Genomic DNA, 21,813 nt, shown 5'->3' with positions numbered 1-21,813 from the left:
GACAGAAGAGTGCAAGCAGCGAATAAGGAATGCAAAAAAGTATTTTGTGGCGCATGTTGCTAAAAACATTAGGAAATTAAAAAAACAGTACTTCAGAAGCAGGAAACCAACTAAAGAGATGGTTGAGCCATTAGAGGACAAGAGAGAAGAGAGTGAACGCAGCACTAAAGGAGGCTGCGGAAACGGGCGGAGCGGAATCAGTTCTTTGGGTCTGTCGTAACTGCTGGAGATCCACGCAGGCAGGCAGTTCTGTCTGAAATACAATTTTTAAGAGGGGAATTTGAGGAATATTAATAATAATAATCCAGTTCTGTGCCATGACATTTCCATGCCGTTTCTATAGCCAAAGCTCTCTGGGAGACTCATAGCAATTCCTAACAAATGTATGGTAATAAAGCTGAGTATAATTGGGCCAAATAGGGGTGACAAGAGATGACGCTCACAGGCAAACGGGAAGCTAATCAGATCCTGAATTCAGTCAGGGTCCATCCAACAGCTCTTGAAGCACCCATCTTCTGCCGAACATAAGCAGCATGTCCCCATGCAAAGAACTGTGCAGTGGCCAAGGCCCACCCGTTTTTAACAGGGAACCTGGGAAGTTACAGGCCGCTTATCTTAATGGCCATTCTAGGCCAGGAGTGGAAGGTGGAAGGTGCCATTGCAAACGAAATGACCAAGCATGCAGAGTGGTGAACCTGGTCTCACTTCTCTAGAGGTGTCTGTGCGCGCCCAGAAACACGGGGACGGGGTAGTCCAGTGCGCATTGAGCACACGGGACTCCCAAAAAGCTGTCAATGGAATTGCACCCAGCAGATTTGGCAGCCATGGGAAAAGAGGAGAGGTTCTCTTGTGGGATGCTATGCGGGTGAAAAAGAGTTTTCTATCTTTCTATCGGATCTGTTTTAAGAACTGCCTGCACACATACAGCAGATTCTCTCTCTCCCTCCAGTAGCTGTAGTTACTTTACTATCACTGTATTATCATTATCAAAAGGCTGCAGTGTGTTTAAGATGTTTCAGTGCGCAAGGGAGTGTTTCATATGCTTTTTATACACACGATCTGACCTAGGCATACATTTGACTTCCTAGCCAGAGCGTGGCCTGAAGACCGCGTGGGCAGAGGAGGAGTGGCCTGGAGTGGGCAGCACACCCAGCCCCTAGACAGGAAACGGGCCCCCGGCCCCAAGGCAGGGCCAGCCCCTCCAGCTCTTCTGGGCATGGACTGCCACCCGAAGCCCTCCAGAGGAAGAGTGGCTGGAGATGGCCTGGAGGATTAGCGATGCCCCTGCCCCGGGCACAGCCTCCCACCCCGAGGCCCCCACCTCTCCTCACTGGCCCCCGATGAAGCATCCGCCCGGGGCCCTTCCTCAGATCACAGCCCCGGCCCGGCGGCGCAGCACGGTCCGACGGGCGAGGGGCAGGGCATTCTCGAGGCAGCCCCGTGAGCGCGGGAGCTCGCGGGAGCAACGACCTGCCCAGAGGCCCGCCTGCGTGCCGTGCCAGAGGCAGGCTGCGGGCTGCGGGGCACCCGCTCGAGCGCTCCAGGTGGAAGAGAGCAGCCGCGGCCCGGCCCCCAGTTCATGCAGACCACGTCCCGATCAGGCTGCGCGTGCTCAGCCTCAGTGGGGCTTCTTCCCTGAGCCAAAGCGAGTTCTGGCCCACCCGCACCTGCACCCGGCAGGCAGAACCACCGCGGGCAAATCCAGCGCACGCGCAGCCACCTCGCCTCACGCAGTTTGCTTCCCAGCCTGCAGCTGAGAGAAGACATAAGGGGGCGCAGCAAGGCTGGCAGCTCTCTGCACCGCCAGGCCACTGCCTCCTCCCTCACCAAGCCCCTCTGCAGCCACGCCTGCTAGCGGCGGTGGGGAACACAGATCTAGTGCCAGGCCCCCCCGCCTCCACGGTCGGGGCACGCTCCGCAAGGGAGCAAAGCACGCACCTATCCCTGCTGCGCCACGATCCGGAACTGTACAACGGCAGAGCCGGAAGGGGCCCGGAGGCCACGGCCACCAACCCCCGCCTCTTGCAGGGCCACGGCCACCAACCCCCCAAGCACAGCCCCGGTCACGCTGTGCCCCCTCGGAGGCGGAGTCTGTCCACCCCGTTCCCTGGCAGTAGGGGGCAGCCACCCAGCTTTGTCCCTTGGGCAGCATCCCGGGGTTCAAACTGTTCGGCATGCGAACCGAGGCACTGGTTAGCTAGGTCTGCCACCTAGTGGTGGCAGATGGTACTGCGGGCTCCAAATGCATTTAAATTCATGTAAATTAATTCATGTGTTTTAGAAACAAAATAACTCTCAGGTGTCCACCCCCCAGAGTACTCTCAGTGTGCGAATCGACGTTCATGTGTCTGGGTGGCATGGCCTTGGTGTCATGGTGTTGACAGACGGACAAACTGAGGCGCTGCTACTGTGATTATGCTGTCAATGAAGCTGCTGTCGGCAGCTGGTTGCTCTGCTCTGCGCAAGTAGCTGCCTGGGCCTCCTGGGGCTGATGAGCAGGGCACCCCCACATCCCGAAGGGGGAAGGGAAGGCCGACTCCTTCACAGCACCTGCCGTCCTGGCTTCCTCCGGAGTCCTGCTGAGCGCTGCCACACCGCCCAGCCAGGGGCACCGGGTGGCTGGAGGCCGCTGCGGAGCCAGGGCGGGGGCTGGGATGCCGCTGTGCTGAGGACCGGATTGTGTGAGCACTTTGCTTGCACCTCTCAGAGGAACCCGGCCGCAGCGCCAACAGTTTTACTTCAAGACGTGAGGTTGGGATTGAGGAGGGGAATGGCGAGTTCCTCAGGCCCAGAGCTCTGGTCCCTTCGGCTGTGAGGCTGCTGATCCTGCAAACAGAACCCCACGGACCCGTCCTCCCCTTGGCAAAGGGGCCGCAGGCGACTGCTCCGGCGGGACCCTCTACTGGCCGAAGGTCTCAGAAAGACGGCCCCTCTACCTGGGCAGATCTTCTGGATGCGCGGCCATGGAGGGAGGGGGGCCGTGCTGCCATGGGGAAAAGCAGCCCTGTCCTTCCAGCTCAGGGGGGAAGGGACCAGTCGCAACCTCGGCCGTGCAGCAGCGGTTTGGGGCAGACCGGAAGCTGGCCGATTTTGCATGAAGCAGATCCTCCCGTGGACTCCAGCCGACTTCTTCAGATGATGGAACTGGCACTGCGTTAAACGTGGCTGAAGGGCTGCGCCTTTCTTAGGCTGCCACTGCCATGACAGGAAATTGAACAGCAGCCAAACGGTTGAGAACTGCCCAGAGAGCCGGGGCTCCTGAAACAGCAAGGATGGCTGTTGCCCCTAGCAATGCCAGCATCTTAGCGGCAAGCTTCATGGGAGCCCATCTGTTGTCCTCAGGAGAGGAAGGGGCCACCTCTTAAGATTTCGTAGATCATAGTTAGATCGTAGTTCATAGATCATAGAATAGTAAAGTTGGACGGGGCCATGAAGGCCTCGGGTTCAACCCCGCCGTTGCAGGACACCAGTTACACCATCCCACTCAGAGGGCTGCCCAGTTTCTTCTTGAATGTCCCCAGTGTGGGAGAGCCCACCACCGCTCCAGGCAGCTGGTTCCACGGTTGAATTGCTCTGACAGTGAGGAAGCTTTTCCTGATGTCTAGCCTGAATCTGGGTTGTCGCAACTTGACCTGATTATTCCATGTCCTGCACTCCGGCATCACCCAGAAGAGATCATGACCTTCCTCTTTGTGACAGCCTTTGAGGTGGACATGATATAGAGGGGTATCGTGTCCACCTTCAATCTTCTCTTCTCAGGGTTGAACATGCCCAGTTCTCTGTCTCTCCTCATAGGACAGTGTTTCCAAACCCTGGATCATTTCTGTGGTCCTCCAGTGGATGCTTCCTAATTTTCCTGCATCTTTCTTAAATCCTGGTGCCCAGAACTGGGCACAGTATTCCAGGTGAATAGTGGATCTACAAATAGCATTTGCCATTTGGACAACTGCATTGCATTGTAGGCTCATACATAACCTATTGCCCGCAATTACTGATACCTTTTTCCTTTTCGGTTCTGCTGAGCCACGTGTTCCCCATCTTGTATCAATGCATTTGGTTTCTTTTTCCGAGGTGGAGGGCTTGGCGCTTGTCCTCACTGACTCTCATTCTGTTGCTTTCGGCCCAGTGCTCTAGTTTATCAAGATCGCCCTGGATCTTCATTCTGTCTTCTAGGGTGTTCGCTATTACACCTCCGTTTTGAACAGTCTGCAGATTTGATTATCTTTCCTTGTACTTCCTCATCTGAATCATGAATAAAGATGTTGAGGAGCTGGGTCCAGGTTTCAACCCTGTGGCCCCTCACTAGTTACCGCCATCCAGTCCGAGAAGGTGCCCTTGAGGAGCGCGCTCTGTGTCCAATTTAGCAGCCAATTTTGGATCCGCCTAATATCTGTTCCAGTCTACTCCAGTTTTTGCTAACTGGCTTATCAGAATGTCGTGTGGCACCATGTGGAAAGCTTTGCTCAGGTCAAGGCAGATGGTGTCCGCAGTGCCCCCTCTGTCCAGTTGGGGGGTCACCCAGTCAAAACATGGGATTAAAGGCTTTGGGCAGCGCCCGCATCCAACTCCAGTGGAGCACCTCCTGCCAACATGGCGGCGTCAGTGCTGCACCGAAGGCCCTGGGGCTGGCAGTGCCAAGATGCCCCTGGGCAGGTGAAGGGCTGGGTGCCCGGTCCACTCCCTTTCGGGGGTCTCTGGCCCTCCTCTGAAACCGGCTCCCATGTAATGGCGCCTTCCAGATGCAGCTCAATTGCAACTCCTGTTGCCGGGCATCAGCCGCACTGGCTGGGGCTGGCGCGGGATGGCGTTCGGTGCCCCCTGGCTGGCTGCCGGTTCCTCACGGCTGCTTTAAAGGAAGCCCCGTCACGGGACAGGGCAGGAGAGACGCTGAGGTGGGGCTGGCGTGGCAAGCACTTGACAGGCAGCTCCAGATCCCTCCACGGTGCCACGGTGCCCCCTCCCTCGTCTCCTCTTCCCTCCTGCCCCAGGCTTGGCCACTGGACGCGAGCTGCCAGCTGCCCCGGGCAGGGTCTGGAATCCCGGGGCAGCAGCCAACGCCCGGAGCTCCCACAAGGGCCGGCGAGAGCAGCAGGGAAGCCCTGCGAGGAGGAGGTGGGCTGAGCACAGGGACGGACCCCGGGCGGCCATTCACGCGAGCCCCATACGGACGCAGGCACAGGCGCATGGTCCCGGGGGAAGCAGCTCCATTTCTGCCAAACTGGTCTCCAATACCGAGCAAGGCGCAGCAGAAACACTCCAAGGAGGACTGGCTGCGCCAGGTCCACCGGGGTGCGGATCTTGAGCGCCCTTTTGCGTGGGGCGCATGGACAGTCTGCGGAGCCCCCGGCCACACCAGCACTGGCACACTTGGCATGCCCAGTGAGCCCCAGAAGAGAGAGAAGGGGGTGAGCAGGCAGCCCCTGCAGGTTGGTTGCAGGCCGAGCTGTGCAGGCACGGGGGCAAGAGGCTCTGCCAGCGCGCTGGCGAACAGCAGCCCGAAGACCAGGCGGCTTCCCTGTTTCACCGGGCGCGTTTTCAGTTCAGGCTGGCAGACAGATGCACGCCTGCAGCCCGGGGGGCACAAGGGGGCTCAAGCTGTGCTTAGGAGGAGAGGAGACTGGAGGGGGGCAGAAAAGGCAGGTTGCCCCGTTTCACCATCCCCACCAGATAACGGCCCAAGCAAGGGACAGAGGCCAGGGCAGCTGCCCCCCCCCCCCCATGACTGTGGGCGGAGCAGAGCCCCGGGCAGAATGGCGGTGGCTGACCCAGGAGCTCAGCACAGGAGAGCACGGGGGGATTGGAGGCAAGGGGGGAGGCGGGCGACCCGTGCCTGCCCTGGAGCGCCCTTCTGGCAGCACCACTGGCTCAAGCACGGCCACGGGCTCCCCAAGTCCCTTCCCGCAGTCACAGCTCCTTGGGAGGGGGTCTCCAGTGCAAGGAGCTGGTGAGAGAATTGCCCCGGGGCTGCGGGGCATGCCGGAGGAGTTCTAGGCCCACCCCCCAGAGCGTGAGGGGGTGGCACTCTGGGCACGGAGAGGGAGGCCTGCCAGTCCCAACTCCACCTGGCAGCAGCTGCTGCTCCTGCCAGACACCTTCGTCCCCGAGGACCCCGGCCGTGGGCCGCGATACAGAAATGTGAGCTGCCCTTCGGGTTGAAGCCCTGCTTCTAGCCCCGGATCATCCTGGGAGCGGCCGTCGCAGTGCCCCCTGTGGGGACATCAGCCGTTGGAGCGGGTGACGAGCAATCTGGCTGAGATGGCAGCCGGTCCATGTGAAAGGGCACGGACGGCCTCCCGCGCCCCGGACAGAGGCGGAAGGGTCCCCGTCCGGCCGTGCAGCCAGTCCATTAGCAAGCAAAGCAACAGGCACTCTCCCGGTGCCCCAGGAGGCAGGCCGCTGCGAAGCAGGCAGGCAAAATGCGCTGCTCCAGGTGCGGGCTGCTCGCTCGCCCCAGCACAGGAGAGACGTGACCGCACGGAGCTGCTTCCTCCACACGCAAATCCCTTCTCTGCAGGAGGACCAGGCCCGGCCCGGCCCGGCCCTGACGAGGCCAGCAGCGTCCTCCGCTTCTGGACGCCAGTCAGCTGGGGTGCTCTTAAAGGCCAGTTCCAAGCACCCCCCCACCCGCCCTCGCCTCTGACAGCTTCCCGGCGAGCACGAGGCGCTTCCAGGGCTCGGGAGAAGGTGTGCCGTGAGGGAAGGCAGGCCGCCCGGTAAAAGCCACGGGCCGAGCGTCGGGGTGAGATGCGGGGAGGGGAGGGGAGGACCCGGCGCCCATCCCGCCTGTTGCGGACGCACCAGGAGCGGTGCCACCGCAGGGACCTCTGCCGCAAGCGCCAGGATGGCCCGGCCCCTCCCACTCCTCGGAATACCTGTGCATCCCGCCGTGTGGCTGGCCAACTGATTGGCCTCAGCATCAGAGAAAGCAGGCGTAATTGCTCTCCCCGAACGAACGAACGAACGGACGGACGAACGGCTGCGCTGAGGCTGGCTTAATCCCTCCAAAGCAGCGCAAAGTCCCTGCTAAGACTCTAAATCCCACACAAACGAACCCAGGCGGCAAGCGGCCGCTTTGGCAGCCCGGCGCGCGCGGAACTCGCTGCGGGGGGCCAGCTGCTAGGCCGGGCTGTGCGCTGCTCCTTTCCTGCGCACCAGAGGCTGCCTGGTGTGACGCACCCTCCCCGCGAGCGGGGTGGGGGTCCTCCCGGAGGCGAGGGTGCTCCGGAGCGCTTCTCCTACAGTGCGGGGTCCCACCGTTGGAAGACTAAACGCTGCCCTCCGGCATGTCTTCAGGTGGAGCTGACTGCGTGCGGGCACGCGGTCCTTGGCGCGCGCATGCTGAGCATGGCTGGGGCATCGACCCAGGAGCAAGCGCCCCCGGCTCACAGGACGGGAGCGGCTGCCAGGCGAGGCCCTCCGTCTGTCCGGGTGCCTCTTGGGCTTGGCCAGGCGACCTCCCAGGGATGCTCTGTAAATCAGGGCCAACTTTCTCGGTGAACTCTGAAGACTTTGAAATAGCAAGCCGTACTTTAAAAAGGGCAAGCTGGGTTTTAAATTCTTAATGGCTCTTGTGTTACACCATTTTTTAAAGTTCGCTGTGTTTTTCTGTACCTGTTTTCTCAGTTTTAATATTTAGATACGGCTACTCCTTAAAAACATTTTTTACAGTGACTGCACACCACCTGGGGAAGGTTCATGCTCCGAGAGGCAGCACGGAGCCCCGTGCAAGGCATGAATGAATGTGGCCGGAAGGCTGGGCCAGGGCGGCTCTGTGCGTGCGCAGACTTTTCGCCTCGGCCGTGCCCGAGGCTCATCGCTCCAGAAGGGCTCCTGGCAGGGCTTGCGAGCGGCTGGGGAGGGCAGCTCCCCACGTCACACGGGGCTGGTGGGGCGGGTCTGGAGCTCTCTAACCTCTATCCTGCCCAATAGCCGAGGTTTTCTGGGCGGTTGACAACAATCCATTAAAAAGATAATCTAAACTACACTGCATTATAAAACATCATTTTTAAAAGGGGCCATGCAACATTTGAAACCAAATTTAGGAAATGCAAAATTTCAATAATCTAAACAAGATCAGTCTTGAAACCTGATTAAGCCACTAGCAAAGCCCGGAGAACTAATCAAACGCTGTGCAGCGGAGGGCAGTCTGGACCCGCTGCCAAAAGATGCTCAGGCTGGCGCCCGGCGGGCCTCAGCGGGCAGCCGGCTCCGTCCCTGAACAAGCCCTTCTCCACGTTGCCGCCAACGGAGCCTCCCTTGGGGGCGGCCGTGGGGGTGAAGGGCGGACCCGGATCTCCCCCGGGGGGGCCCATCTGCGGGGTCAGGGTGGAGGCGCTTCTGAGGCCCTGGAAGGCAGGACTGTGCCAGCGCCGTTCACGTTCCTATGAAATGTGATAAAAAGCGAAGCCAGCCTTCCCCCGGGGCTCCGCTTTGCCTCCTTTGCATGGAGACCTTGGAGAGAAGCTTTCCCGCCTCACACCTGGAGTGCTTGATCGGCCGCTGCCCACGCCGGGGCCGAACCCCACTTCTGTGGACAGCGGGAGGCAGCCCCAGAGCCCCCCGGCCCTTCCTTCTCTCCACAGTCCCCAGACCAGGGCCTGCCCTCTACCCGGAGCGAAGAGCTGTCCTCCTGCCGATTCTGCAGGCGGTGCTGCCGGAGCAAGGTCCCAACCCCAAGCCCGCTTGCTCGAGGGGCCAGCAGCCCTCGGCTCGACCTACGAGGATGGACAGCAAGCCCTCCCCACCAGAACCAGAGAGGTCCCTGGAGCCGGCAGAGGTGGGGGCTCGCCCGGCCCGCCCTGCCCAGCCCATGCCTTGCAGGGCTGCGCTAGGCAGTGCTGGCTCGCTGCTGCGGTGGCAGCCACACCCAGCGCCACCACGGAGGAGCAGACGGCGCGGGCAGGTCTGGCAGCTGCCGCAGTCGCCCCCACAGCCCAGGGGGCGCCAAGAGCACCCCTGCGCTGGGGCCTCGGCAGGGGGTGCACCATGCCCGGAGGCAGCCTCTCCTTGGAAGCCAGCCAGGCTCCGCCATGTTTATATTTACCTTATTCAAAATATTCCCAAGCTGCCTTTCAAAGAAGCAGCCCTCCCAAGGCAGCAGTAAAACTCCATATATTAAAACCGATACAGCAATAAAACGGCAATAATCCACAAAAAGAGGAACACCAGCAGTAAAACATCTGCCCACAACAGTATCAAACCCGGCAATGCAGTTGTGGGTACGAAATCGGAGCAAACCAGTGAGCTGGACCCAGAGGTGTCTCGCTCGAGGCTGGAGGGCGACCTCCATGCTGACCCCAACTCAGTCAAGGAACCCGCTACCCAGGGGCGTGTTTTGCCCCCTCACGGAGCCGGACGCCCTGCCCTCGTTCCGCGCCACTCTCCGCCTGGCCAAGGCCACCGCTGCTTCTGGCGCTCACAGCCCGAAATGCCCCGCGACGCCTCGCCTGGACCCTGGCGGCGGACGGGCCCGCCGCGCTGCTCTCGGCCACAGCCGCCTCCCCGCCTCGCGCGCCCTGGTGATCCGCCGCGTGGCAGCGCTCCACTGCCTGTCCGGGGGGCGGCGTGGCTTCTGTCACACCTGGCGGGCTGGGCCACGGCGGTCCCCCCCGCGCCAACGGCTTCTGCCCGGCCCCCCGCTGGTCCCGGGGCCCTGCTGCTCGTCCCAAGGAGCGCGCACTGGCGGCCGCCCCCACTTCTTGTGCGCAGCTGCATCCTGGGCGGGCGGCCGGCCGGCCATCCCGGACTTGCAGGGCCACCGCCACGCGCAGTGGGGTGACACGGGACGTGGCCCGGGCCTGGCCTGGCCGGCTGCAGGGGCGGCGGCAGGCCGGGAAGGCTGCTCCAAGAAACCGCGGGTGCCACGCGGTTCTGCAGCCGGCCTGATCGCCCCATGTTTGCATTCCATGACCAAAAAGAAGCCAACTCGTGCCTTCCCCGTATCCACACCCCACCAGGGGGCAAAGCCGCCTTTGGCTTCCCCACACCCGAAACAAGGGGAGCCCACTGGCTCCGACGCCTCCCAAAATCCCTTCAGACGGAGCTGCTCTGCCCCCATGCAGCCCACACACAGCTGGGCGCCCCGCTGCGCAGGCTCACCGCCTCCGTTTTGGGGAGTGGGGCGGGAGGACCAGCTGGCTGGCCCGAGGCAGAGGGTCGGGGCATGCCGGCCGAGCCTCCCTCTTTCCGCGGGCGCACGGCGGCGCCGAGCGAGCCCTGGCCATTCTCTGCCCCTGTCGGCACGCCAGGCTGCCCCTCCGCTGAAGGACGGCGGGGGGCCTGCTGCGCACACACCCCACGCTCTCGCAACAGGCCTGCCGTGCGGCCGGCACAGGCGTGAGTGCGCACACGTATGAAGGAGGAGCGGCAGCGACAGGGTATGTCGTCTTCCTATGATGCCCGCATGCCTGTTGTGCTCTAAATATAAATAAATGGTGGGGAGGGAGAGAAAGAAATTTGGCCAGAGGTGCCCATAACACTGTTGGACTTTAAAAAACTCTCTCGAGTTCCTCAGTCTCAGACAGACATCCATGAGCTAAAGACCTTGAAACCCCCTACAATGCCATTAGCAGGCCGTGATATTAAGGATTAATATTAATGCCCAAATAAATTAGGACATTCGGCCGAACGCTGCAAGAGCTGGCCCACCTCAACGCGGGGCACCACGCCACCTGCACCAGGGGTGCTCCCTTCCGGTTACCCCAAAGGATTTTTGCTATCAGAGATTTACGCATGAATGTCCTTCCCGCCCTCGGAGATCAGTGAGGCTGAAAAGCGCCTTGTTTGGACTGCCCCGCACACGGCTAGAAAGGCCAGCCCCGTCCAAGCAGAGCGCTTCCAGCCCGGCACCTCCGTCTGTTTGCCCGCCCTGCCTGCCTTGACCCCTCACGTCCCACCATTCCCCGTTGGACTTCAGGGAAGGAAATGGACCAGGAGCCCCCCCCCCCCCCTGACAAAAGCCAAGAGCGCAAATGGGCCTGGCTGAGCTGACCCAGCCCTTCCCACCGGCGCTCCGGCCGCCTGCAGAGCCCCGTGGCTCTCGTGACGACCCACGGCCTCTCCGAGGACGCGGGAAGGGCAGCCCCAGGCACCGGGAGGCGGCACCGGGCAGCGGGACTGAGGCTTGCTGGGGACGGGCAGGGAGGTGACGCACGCGAGAAAGGAGGCCGGCAACGCACTCGCTGAGCCTCCTTCTGCAGGAACTCCTGGAAGAGCTTCTCAGGCATGCCGCCCGCAAAGCTGCCTCGTGAGCAAGCTCTCCAGGGGCCCACAAGCCCTGGCGCATTCCTCCCCACGGCGGAAAGCACGTGCTCCAGAGGAGGCAGCCAAAAGGGCCACTGCGGCACAGAGCCGCCCCCCCCCCCGCCCTTCCGCCACCTTCCGTGGCACGAGGCCACGGCGGCCGCAGGCAGTTCCCCTGCCCCGTGGGACTCACAGAGGGGCTGGCCGTTCGCACAGCTGCTCCGAACGGGGAACCGGGTGCAGGCCGGGCTCGGCTGCTCCAGCGCCACCAGTGGCTTCCGACCAGGCCGAACAACCCAGGAAGGGCCTCGCACCTGCGGTTGGGAAGGGGCACATGCCGCCTGGGTCCGTTTCGGGGAGGCTTTTAAGAGGAGAGGGCTGCACGGGAGGCCCACCGGTGGCCCTTTGGAGGGAGAAACGACTCCCACCCTGTGGCAGAGGGCCCGGCCACACCCTGGCGGAGCAGCGCGAGGCTCCACCTCGTCCTGCCCGTGGAGGCCACGGGGGCCCAAGCCACAGCGGCAGCCTCTGCCCCTTTGCCTGGCTCCGTGTTCCTCCGTGGGCTTTGGCTGTTCCATGAAAAGACGAGAACAGCCTGAAGCAAGACGGCCAGACCCCCAGGGCAGGCCGCACAGAGCCCACGGAGGAGGAACGCGATGGCGCGTGTTCCAGGGCCACGCCGTCACACGCTCCAGCGCCAGAGGCATTCTGGGACGAGCCGTCGCCACGCCTGAGAGGCCGAAAGCTGCCTTGGCACACAGGAGGCGGGCGGTGCAGAGGGCAGGAGAAGGAGGGCGGCCGATCCGAGGGGCTTGGCGAGGGGTCCCCGTGGCCCACAGAGCGCCATTCAGAGGGAAGCCCACGGCGGCCTTGGAAACCAGGAGCACTGCATCTTCGTGGCAGCTGGAACAAAGCGAGCGCCTCCAACGGACAAAGATCGTTCTGATGAGAAAGGGCATCCGCCACTGCATCTTGCCTCTTTCAGGCCTTCTGTGCAACCCCATCCGTCTTCGGTGCCAAGAGATGACATAAGCTACACCCCCATCACGCGCCCCCCCCACTCCATAACAAATGACTTGCTGGAAAATGGCCTCCTTCCTGCCTCGCAGCGCTTGCCAGTCCACCGAGGCGCCCTGCTGCCCGCCACAGCCGGCGAGGCGCTCCCCTCCGTGGGCCGGCCTCCCGTGCGGTCCTGGCGGAGCGGTGCTGGGGGGCCAGCCGGGCGCGACACCCGGGCAGGAGCATCGGCCCCCTCCCCCGAGCCCCCTCGCCGCAGCCCGTCCCGCACGCGGCCGAGCGCTAGCCCTCCTCCGCCGGGGGCCACGGCCACGGCAGAGCGGGGCCGGCGAGAGCGGCCTCTGCCCCAGCCCTCCGGTGCCCGCGGGCCGCAGCCGAGCGGAGCGCAGCACACCCGAGGCCCGGGGGTCGCGGCGCCCCTCCGTCCTTCCACCCGCGCGGGGGGCCCGCCGGCTGCGCGGGGAGGGTGGGCGACGCTCGAGGACCGGGGCGGCGGGCGAGGCGGTGGCGGTGGCGGGCCCGGAGGGGGGCGCAGGTCTCCGGGCCGCGCAGCACCCCGCCCCCTCCCCGCTCCTTTCCTTAAGACCTGATGGTCTTCAGTCACACATCTTAAAAGAAACACAAAAAACAAGGACACAAAGACGTACTTGTCTCAAGTCGATGAAGGCCAACTGCAGCGTGTCCCCCTGGAACCCACGCACTGGCCCGGATCTGGCAAACTCTGTGGGAAAGGAGAGAGGATAAAAAGCGCCTTTAACGAACCATGGACAGAGAGATTGGCAGACGGATGACAGCACAGACAACGGCGGCCGGGGGGGGGGAGGAGGGCTCCTCTAAGGAGTCAGGTCTCCCGCCCTTTGCGCTTTTTGTTCACCCTTCAAAATTTGTGTCATCAAAACACCATTAATTCCACCATCCTGACAGCACGGAAACTGTACTAATTCGACCTGAAATTTATTCCCATGAGCCTCACTGGGCTCCAGAGTATTTGTTTTGTGAATGGACAAACAATTTGCAAAGAAGAAAAGCATTGGGGGACGGAGGGAAAGTGTGGGGGGGCGGGGGTGTCCATGGAAAAACTTTTCCTCTCAACACAATAAAATCTTCAGCTGTGAAACCCCTTTCAGTTCCGAAAGCTATTTATATTTGGGGGCTCTCGAGGAATTTTCTAATTTCATGCCTGTCACCGTGATCCATGCGCATTTGTCAAAATAAATATGCCAAGCCGCTCCATTAATTACTCCGGAGCAGACGAACTTACCTGGAGTGGCACCACGGCACAAACCCAGAGAGTGGGGAGAGCCACCTCTGGCGTGTGAAAGGCCGGTCTGTCTCGCGGGAAGCCCCGGGCTACCTGTGAGCAGCGACGAAGACCAAGCAAGGGGCCCTCCCCGAGGGGAACCCCCCCAGCATCCAACGCGCCGGGCTGAAACGAGTACCATGGCCCCGCGGCAGAGAAGAGGCAGCCTCGGGTGACGTGAATTCCATGTGGCCTTGGCGACCACCGCCAGGCTTGGGGCTGCCCAGCGCCTCCACGGCTTGCCGCCTCGGGCAGCTCAGCGGCTGAAGGGAAGCCTGACCACTGACCAGGCGAAGGGATGAGCACGGCCCAGAGACCCCAACTGACCTCTCACCACCGGGCACGGCGCTCCCTGGGGGAACTGCCCAGGACACCAAGCCACGACCCTCAGCCAGCTCCCCGATGGCCGAGGCTCGAGGAGGGAACCCTCGGGAGCTCCTCCAAGGAGGCACCTTTCCGCGGGCGCCCCAGTGACACTGCCGCTGCCGGCGTGTTGGGCCAGGCTTGGCGGGCGGCCTCACGCAGAGAACTCCCGTGGCTGCGGAGGCAGAAGAGGAGCGGCTCATGGCAGAGCAGAACCCTGTCGCCCCTCCGGCTCTCGGGGGGCTTTCGACAACCGGGATCAACAAAATGCCTGCCGGGGGGGGGGGGAGAGCCTCTTAGATCATTCGGGCCGGAGGAGCTGCTGGAGGCAAGGAATGAAACACCCTGTCTCATTAAGGTTTCTGGTCAAAATGTGAAGGAGGACCGGGGAGGTGCAGGTGGAGACCGGGGGCAGATTCGGTCTCCGCTTTTCCGGAAGAAGTGCGGCGATGCACAGCACTGGCCTGGGGCTGCAGACGGTGGTTTTGCTTTGGCAGTGAAAGTGAACTGAAGGCACTCTGGCCTGGCCTGGCCTCTCCCCGGCTCTCCACCGCTCACCGTGAATGCGTGCGCACTCTCACGGAAACCGGCCAGCGCTCACGGTGTGCCAGACAGCTTGCCACAGCACTGCAAGCCACGATGACGGACCAGGAGCCACTCGAGGCCCTCCACAGTCTTTATATACGCAGAGTGCGACGCTGTGAAGCAGTCCGGCACAATGCGCCCGCCCGCTTCAGTCCGAGGAGGGTGAGCAGCAGTCCCGCTTACGGAGGGAGGCAACGGCGGACCACCACCCCTGCCTTACACGGCCGATCGAGCGGCAACAAAGAGCCCCGCGATGTCCATCACACAGAGAGCAGGCCTTGGCTGGCCAACGAACGCATCCTCCTTAATTGCTCTCTTCTGGAGGTTCCACTTGGCTGCCAGCACAGCGACGTCAGCCGAGGCGGGCCCGTCGGCACGTTCCTCCTCGCGCGGAGGCCGCCCTGCAGCCCATGCCGGGCTCCGCCGAAGACGGGCAAGGCGCGCCGGCTCCCGCTTCACCGCCGCAGGAGCGGTCCCATTCTGGAGCACATTCCGCCTGACCGAGAGCAGCCTTCGGGGCACGCTCCCGCAACCCTCTACTCGGCTCAGCATTTGCTTTTGCAGGGCGGGGGCTCCACGGGGTGCTGCTTCAGTGCAGTGCAGACAACAGCTGCCTTCCTCATGTTGCAGCGATGAAGAATCTTGCACTGACCTTCAGCATATACTTCATTTGTGTGTTTGCAAGCGTGCATTTCTCTAAATGTGTTCTGATTTGCAGGGTGCTCCCGGCGGCAGAATCCTGGGCTGGGGCCTGCTGCTACATTCAAATGAATCACCTGCACATCCTGAAAAAGACGAGGCCACATGCGTACAATGGGCCAACTCAACATGCTCCGTGGCCTCTTCCTCAGCCGGTCAGTCTGGCTTCCCTCAGGACGAGCACGAAGCACCGGACGCTAGGCCAGCCCTCGTGCGGTGGACGTGCCACATGTCACCCACGCAGGACCATGTGCCAAAGGACTGGGACCGTGGCTTCATGCCCCCCTGCTCCGCTCTGGCCACCCACATTGCGTGGCTCCTCCTGTCGGGAGGACGGCCGGGCCTCGGTTCCTGCTACTTCTCTCGGGCCACTCTCCCCCACAGAATGTGCTGTCCGTGTGCAGCCGAAGTGGACTCTCCACACGCACTCAGCCCACAGGCTGCTGAGGTTCGCATTGTCCGCAGGGACAGCTGCCTGCACTTGTTGAAGGAAGCCAAAGGTCCCGTCCGCCCTGCAACCGGGTTCCTCTTCCAGGGAGACGCCACCCCGGGCTGACCCGGGCTCCTCCTGCCCCCGGGCTCCTTTCCTTCCTGCCGCTGGATCGATGCTCCGGCTGCCGTGCTCGCCCGCGCGTCCTCCCGTTGGAGAGCTGACGGCTGCTCAACTGGGCTCGGGCCTGGGCTCTCCATGGCCACTGGTCCCCTGCCCCTCCATGCAGACTCTTCTTTGCCCAGGCCTCGGTCCCCATCCCACTCTCGGGACCCACCGGGGGCAGCAGCCAGAGGCGTCCTCTCACGAGAGCCTGCCAGCCTCGCGACACCACCACCTGATGGGGCAACCGTCCAGGAATGTGTCGGGCATCCCTGGCAACAGCCAGAGGTCATATTCTGAACACACATCGCCCGTTGGCTGGCAGCGGATGAGTGGCGAGCGCTGCTGCTGAATTCAGGCCACCACCCGCGAAGGCGGGCACAGCCAGTTCCTCCGTGCAGCCTCCTCTGTCGGGTGTCACTGCGATTAGCACGGCGCAGCCCCGCGGCCCCGGCAGCATCGCCCAGGAAACGGCCGCCCCTCGCCAGGCCTGCCCCGTAAGCGCGCCACCTGCGGCACGGCAGGGCCCCGTCGGCAGAACACCGCAGAGAACAGGCTGGCCCCGGGACAAAGCGCCGCAGCGAGCTCAAGGGCTGGGGGCTTGCGCCCGGGCCAAAGGAGGGGCGTCTCTGCGAGGCCGACAGGCAGGGGCCACCCAGCCGGGGCGGGTCACAGCGGGACTCTAACCTCTTTCCCAACGCTTTCTCCCAAGGGCAGGGCTGCGGAACAGGAACCGCTAAGCCGTTCACAAAAGGCAAGGAATGAAAGGCGCTCGGTGGGGCAGGGGGGCGGGAGGAGAGGGACCCCCGAGGGCTGGCTGCGGGCGACGCACAAGGGCTTGCTCTTGCCTGCCGAGCGGCGGCGAGGCCCGTGCCGAGAGAGACCCCGGGGGTACACGCCGAAACGTGTGTGCCGGGGGACCCTCCGCACAGCCCCGCCCGCGGGCCAGGAGGGAGCCTGTCCTTTGAGATACTGCCACCCCCTGGCCGAGAGCATCTCCTGCTTCCCACCCTCCCGAGCCAGCAGGGAGAGAACGGGAAGGCTAGGCTCGCAGTGTCGCAAGGCACCCTGCACCCCCCGCCCCCCGCAGCCGCCCCGTTCTCTGCGACGCGAGGTCGACCGGGTGGCCCCCCAGCTGTCCCAGCCGGCAGTGCCTTGCAGGGGTCCCGCGGATCATGCCAGCGAGCAAGAGCGTCCGGTCCCGGCCAAGGCAGCAGGGCCGCAATGGCAGCGCTGGCCTGACTGGGCGGGCGGGCGGACAGCTCGCCAGCCCCCCATGGTGCACGGGCACAGCCCGTCCGGCCAGGGCCGCTCCCGGGTGGCCATGCTTCTCCAGGGCGTGTGCCAGGACCGGAACGGACCGGACCGGAGGACGCAGCGGACAGGTGCCTGCCGCCTCACCCAGGGCCGTCCCTGGCACAGGCACACGTGTGCGGACAGGAGCCGAAGCGGGCTCCGGGGATGCCGAGAATTCAGCCTCACTGCTCCCATGGACGGGCAGGAGGGCTCGCGTACGCCTCCGCATGCCCCCTGCCCTCCTGCAGGCGTCCCCCAGCAGCACTCCCCGGGGACAGGCACGAGCCTGGGCCTCGCTTGGCCCGAGCTGACGCGGAAACTCCCGCGCCACCTGCAGCCGGAGCCACGGCGGGGCCAGTGGCCACCGCCCACCCACGCCCAGTGCCCCCCCCCCCCCCACACGCACGGCTTGGGCCTGGGGCAGCGCGGGCCAGCGAGCGCCATCCGGCTGGTGAACGCAGCCTGTGCCGTACGTACGTTTGCCGGCTACCGCCCGTGAGCTGCCCAGCCAACAGATCCTGCTTCTCCGCCTTTCGGCCTCTAACTTTGAAAGACATTTTTAGCACGCGTTTGACAGAAATATCAATCAAGCTAATGGGGCCATAGATTGTCGGATCCTGCGGATCGCCCTCCCGGAATACTGCGATGATAATGCTGCGTTTCCAGACTCTTGATGGATGGCCAGCGGGGCTCCCCAACGCCGGGCTCATCAATCCACGTTAGGCGGCCACATCCTCTCCTGGGGCCGCCCGGGTCTTCCAGGGCCCCTCTCATGAGGTGATGCCGCAGGCCATGAAGGTAGAGTCAGCACCTGGCTGAGGAAGGGCTGTGCAGGCTGGCTCTCCACGGGCCGGGCCCGCTCCCCCACAGCTGCTTGGCCGTGGCAGCCTTCCTTCCCTTTGGCTGCAAAGGGACACGGGGAGCCACAGGGTTCAGCCCCGGGCCCAGTGCTTTTCAGCATCTTTAAGGATTTGGATGAGGAAGCACAAGGAAAAATGATCAAATTTGCAGAGGATACAAAATCGGGTGGAATAGCAAACACCCTAGAAGACAGAACGAAGATCCAGGGCGACCTTGACAAATTTGTACGCTTGGCTGAAAGCAGCAGGATGAGATTCAGTAGGCACAAGCGCCAAGTCCTCCACCTGGGAAAGAGAAACCAGACGCATCGAGACAAGATGAGGAACGCGTGGCTCAGCAGAACTGAAAGACAAAAGGATCTTGGAGTAGTTGTGGACAATGGGCTAAACATGAGCCAACAATGCGATGCCACCGCCAAAGGGGCAAATGCTATTTTGGGATGCATGACAGAAGTATTACTTCCAAATCACAAGAAGTAGCAGTTCCTCTATACTCCTCACTAGTCAGACCTCACCTGGAATCCTGTGTCCAGTTCTGGACATCAAGATTTAAGAAAGATGCAGGAAAATCAGGGTCCAGGGCAGGGCAACAAAAATGATCCAGGGTTTGCAAACACTGCCCTGTGAGGAGAGACTGGGAGAACTGGGCATGTTCAGCCTTGAGAAGAGAAGACGGAGGGGGGACATGAGATCCCTCTAGAAGGACCTCAAAGGCTGTCACAAAGAGGAAGGCCAGGGTCTCTTCTCACTGATTCCAGAGTGCAGGACATGGAAGAATCGGCTCAAGTTGTAACAGCCCAGATTCAGGCTGGACATCAGGAAAAGCTGCCTCACTGCTGGAGCAAGACGCCAGTGGGACCAGCTGCCTGGGGAGGTGGGGGGCTCCCCCACACTGGGGGCATTCAAGGAGAAACTGGGCAGCCACATTGAGTGGGGTGGTGTAAATGGGTGTCCTGCAACAGCAGGGGGTGGACTCCATGGCCTTCATGGGCCCTTCCCGCCCTGCTCTTCCATGATCCTATGACATGCCCAGCGTTGCTTTCAGCCCGTAAGCACAGCAGTCGCCGGCACCTCCCGTTTCTGCCCTGATGTAGCATCCTCCCGTCCAATAAAACAAAACTGACCAAAGGCAGACTATGGGGGCGGAGATGGCGGTCAAACTCCCGAAGGGCATTGTCAAGGTGTGTGCGCGGAGGGGGCTTCATGAGGCAGCAAAAGATTTGGGATGCGCCGGGAGGAAGGGCGTAACCTGGGGGGGGGCCTCAACCCCCGGGAGCGCCTCGTCTCTGCTTTAGGGCTGCTTAGCCGCAAGCCAGCCTGGCGGCAGCAAGCGCTCTGCATTCGGGACCCCCGGGACCCCGGAGGCGCAGCTGGCTCCTAGCGGCACTTTTGTCAACAAAATAAAGTGCTGTCAAAGAAATCGAGACAACACTTGCGGATGCTTCACCGGGCAGGCAGATGCAGCGGGCCGGCAAGGGTGCAGGCCGGTGTTCCCAGCATGCCGCACTCAAGAGGGCGCGGCGGCCACGCGGCGGCCTCAGGAACGCGGGACGGGCTCCCTGCCAAGCCGCCTTCCCGCAGGACGGCCAGAAGCCCACGCAGCCTCCGCGGGAGGCCTCGCCGGACGTCGTGCGAGCACAGGACGCGGCCACAGCGTGCCGCAAGGGAGGCCTCATCCACGGCGGGCCGCCCGGCTGTGCGAGATGCCACGTGGCCGGCAGAGGCCTCCTCTGGCCAGCCGTTCCTTGCTGTTCAGCACGTGCTGCTTCTGGCTCGTCCGTGGGGCTGAAGCTGCCTTGCCAGTGAGTTCGGATGTAATTCCTGCTATTTGGATGTGAATCCCTTATGGATCATGGCAGACTAGGCAGGTCAGAGTCACTGCACTGCGCATGGAGCTGCGCATTCTTCGCGGGCTTCCAAATGTGCTGGAGCACAACTGCCACCAGCGCCAGTGCCTGCAGCCCGACCCGTCCGGAGGCCACACACTGCCGAGGGCCAGAACGCAGGATCAGCCCGAAGCCCGATTTGCAGGGCCTCCGAGTGCTCCCTGGGCAGCAGGAGTGCTGGCCCAGGGCTGGCCCCACATTCCTGAACGCCCTTCATCTGCAGGTTCGGGGCAGCGGCAGCTGCTGCCTCAGACCCCACTTGGTGCACCCCACCTGGGGCGCCTCGGCTACGGGACGCTATGAAAACGACACGAACAAACCGGCCCCGCACTGTCAGTGGGGACTGGCCCTCTCGGCTCTCCGGGGCTTCAGGCAGGAGCCCTCCCAGCCCCGCCTGGAGATCCTCCCGGAGGTGAACAGCCAGCGAAGCAGGGGCACTGATGAGGCTCCCTCTCTCAGGGGCCAACCCCCCAGAAAGCGCCCCTGCAGTGAGTGGGGGCCACTGTGTTCACACACCCGCAGCTGCGGGCATTCATGGGCTGGGCTGCAGGCATTCATGTCATCGTGACTATAAGTCCCGGGACTGCGAAGGCCACCAAAGCTACGAGGACAGACCACCTGGGGGGCAGCACGTTCCACTTCCTCATCTTCCGGGGATGCGCTGTTCTCATCTGCCGCCAAAGGGCTACGTGGGAGTAAAGGAGCCAAGGCTGGCAGTGGCAAGAGCACAGTGGCCCCGGAGGCAGGTGCCCTGGAAGGTCAGCTCCTGCCCGCACGGTGCCCTAGCCTGCCGTGCGACAACCAACCCGTCCCAGAAAACTGGCCGCGGGTTCCTGCCGTCGGCAGAGTCCAGTGCCCAAGGGATGGGCTGAGTCAGGGGAGCCACTTCTCCGCCCCGCCATTCTCAGATGGCCTGACAGTGATCGATTGGGAGGTCAGAGCAGCTGCCTCCGTCTCGATTGCACCAGCAAATGTGCCCTCGCAAGACTGGGTGGGGTGAAGCAGGTCGGCTGCCCCCCCCAGGTTTGTGGTGCCTGCCGTGGGACATGTGGGTGCCCCATGCATCCAACCCCGCACCAGACCTCAGGTGGACTGGGTTTCACGCATCGCGCTGCTTCAAAGCTTATACGAACAATCATCTGTTCCAGGCAAGACAGGGGAGGCCCGCTGGGTCTTTGGTTCTGCCTGGCTCTGCAGGCAGCCCACAGCTTGGTCTAACATGCAGCTGGACACATTTTGTGTCGGGAGAAAAAAATCAGCCACTGGAAATTATTTTGCAGCTGGAAATGGGGGCTTTACTAAGGAACAAAGCTGCTTCTTAAAAGAATTAATGAGAAAAAAGATGACACAGAGAATGTTGGTTTCTCTTCAGTCTTCATATCACATACGGAGACCAAGGGCCTGACCAGGCAGAAGCATGTGCTGGCTCCTGCACACGTCAGTGGTACATGCAGGAAGAGCGCCATGGTACGCAGCCATGCAGGGGCGCAGAGGAAGGCCACGCAACTGTGCCAAAAGCCCTCCCTCCCTCTCACCCCACGCCTGTCTCATTGGCGCCAGCAGCCCCTGCATCTGCTCCGGGCCGCACCGGAGGAGCGGCGCTGCAGGAAGGCTCCGGGAGAGTTCTGCTCGCCTGCGCCCGTCCCCCTGCTCTGCGGGCGCCTCCCGCCTCGCGCTCCTCCAGCCACCCGCCGGCACACGGAGGCCCCACCGGCCGTTCGGTGGGGGGAGTCGCAGTGGGAGCACAGCATTCCTTCACAGCGGAGGGTCTCCTCTTGGCTGCGGCCTGCGAAGCGCCACTGATGCTGAGCAGAACTATGTGGCTCAGCCCCTGGAGCACACGCCGCGCGTGCCGGCACGTTTCAGTATTTTTGAGATAATGCAAGAAAGTGGACCAGGTGGGAGAACATCATCTTGGTGACTCGAAATATCTGCTTGTGCTCTAGCCAGACTGGGCTAGCCATGTTCTTACCA

At 62.6% G+C, this 21,813-nt stretch overlaps 1 protein-coding gene across 2 annotated transcripts in view; it reads right to left on the bottom strand.

The window, feature by feature from the left end:
• The window catches only part of EXOC6B (exocyst complex component 6B), a 169,100-nt gene that overhangs the window by 31,748 nt on the left and 115,539 nt on the right, over positions 1-21,813 (bottom strand). For both annotated transcript variants that reach the window (XM_044429518.1, XM_044429519.1), the window contains exon 19: positions 12,906-12,979. In XM_044429518.1, the coding sequence (XP_044285453.1) occupies positions 12,906-12,979 (74 nt within the window). The remainder of the gene's footprint in view (positions 1-12,905; positions 12,980-21,813) is intronic.

Source organism: Varanus komodoensis, unplaced genomic scaffold, assembly GCF_004798865.1.
Source record: "Varanus komodoensis strain SLA01 unplaced genomic scaffold, ASM479886v1 scaffold2, whole genome shotgun sequence".
Lineage (NCBI taxonomy): Eukaryota > Metazoa > Chordata > Lepidosauria > Squamata > Varanidae > Varanus > Varanus komodoensis.
Note: the sequence above shows the minus strand (reverse complement) of the source record. Positions and strands in the feature narration are given on the sequence as shown.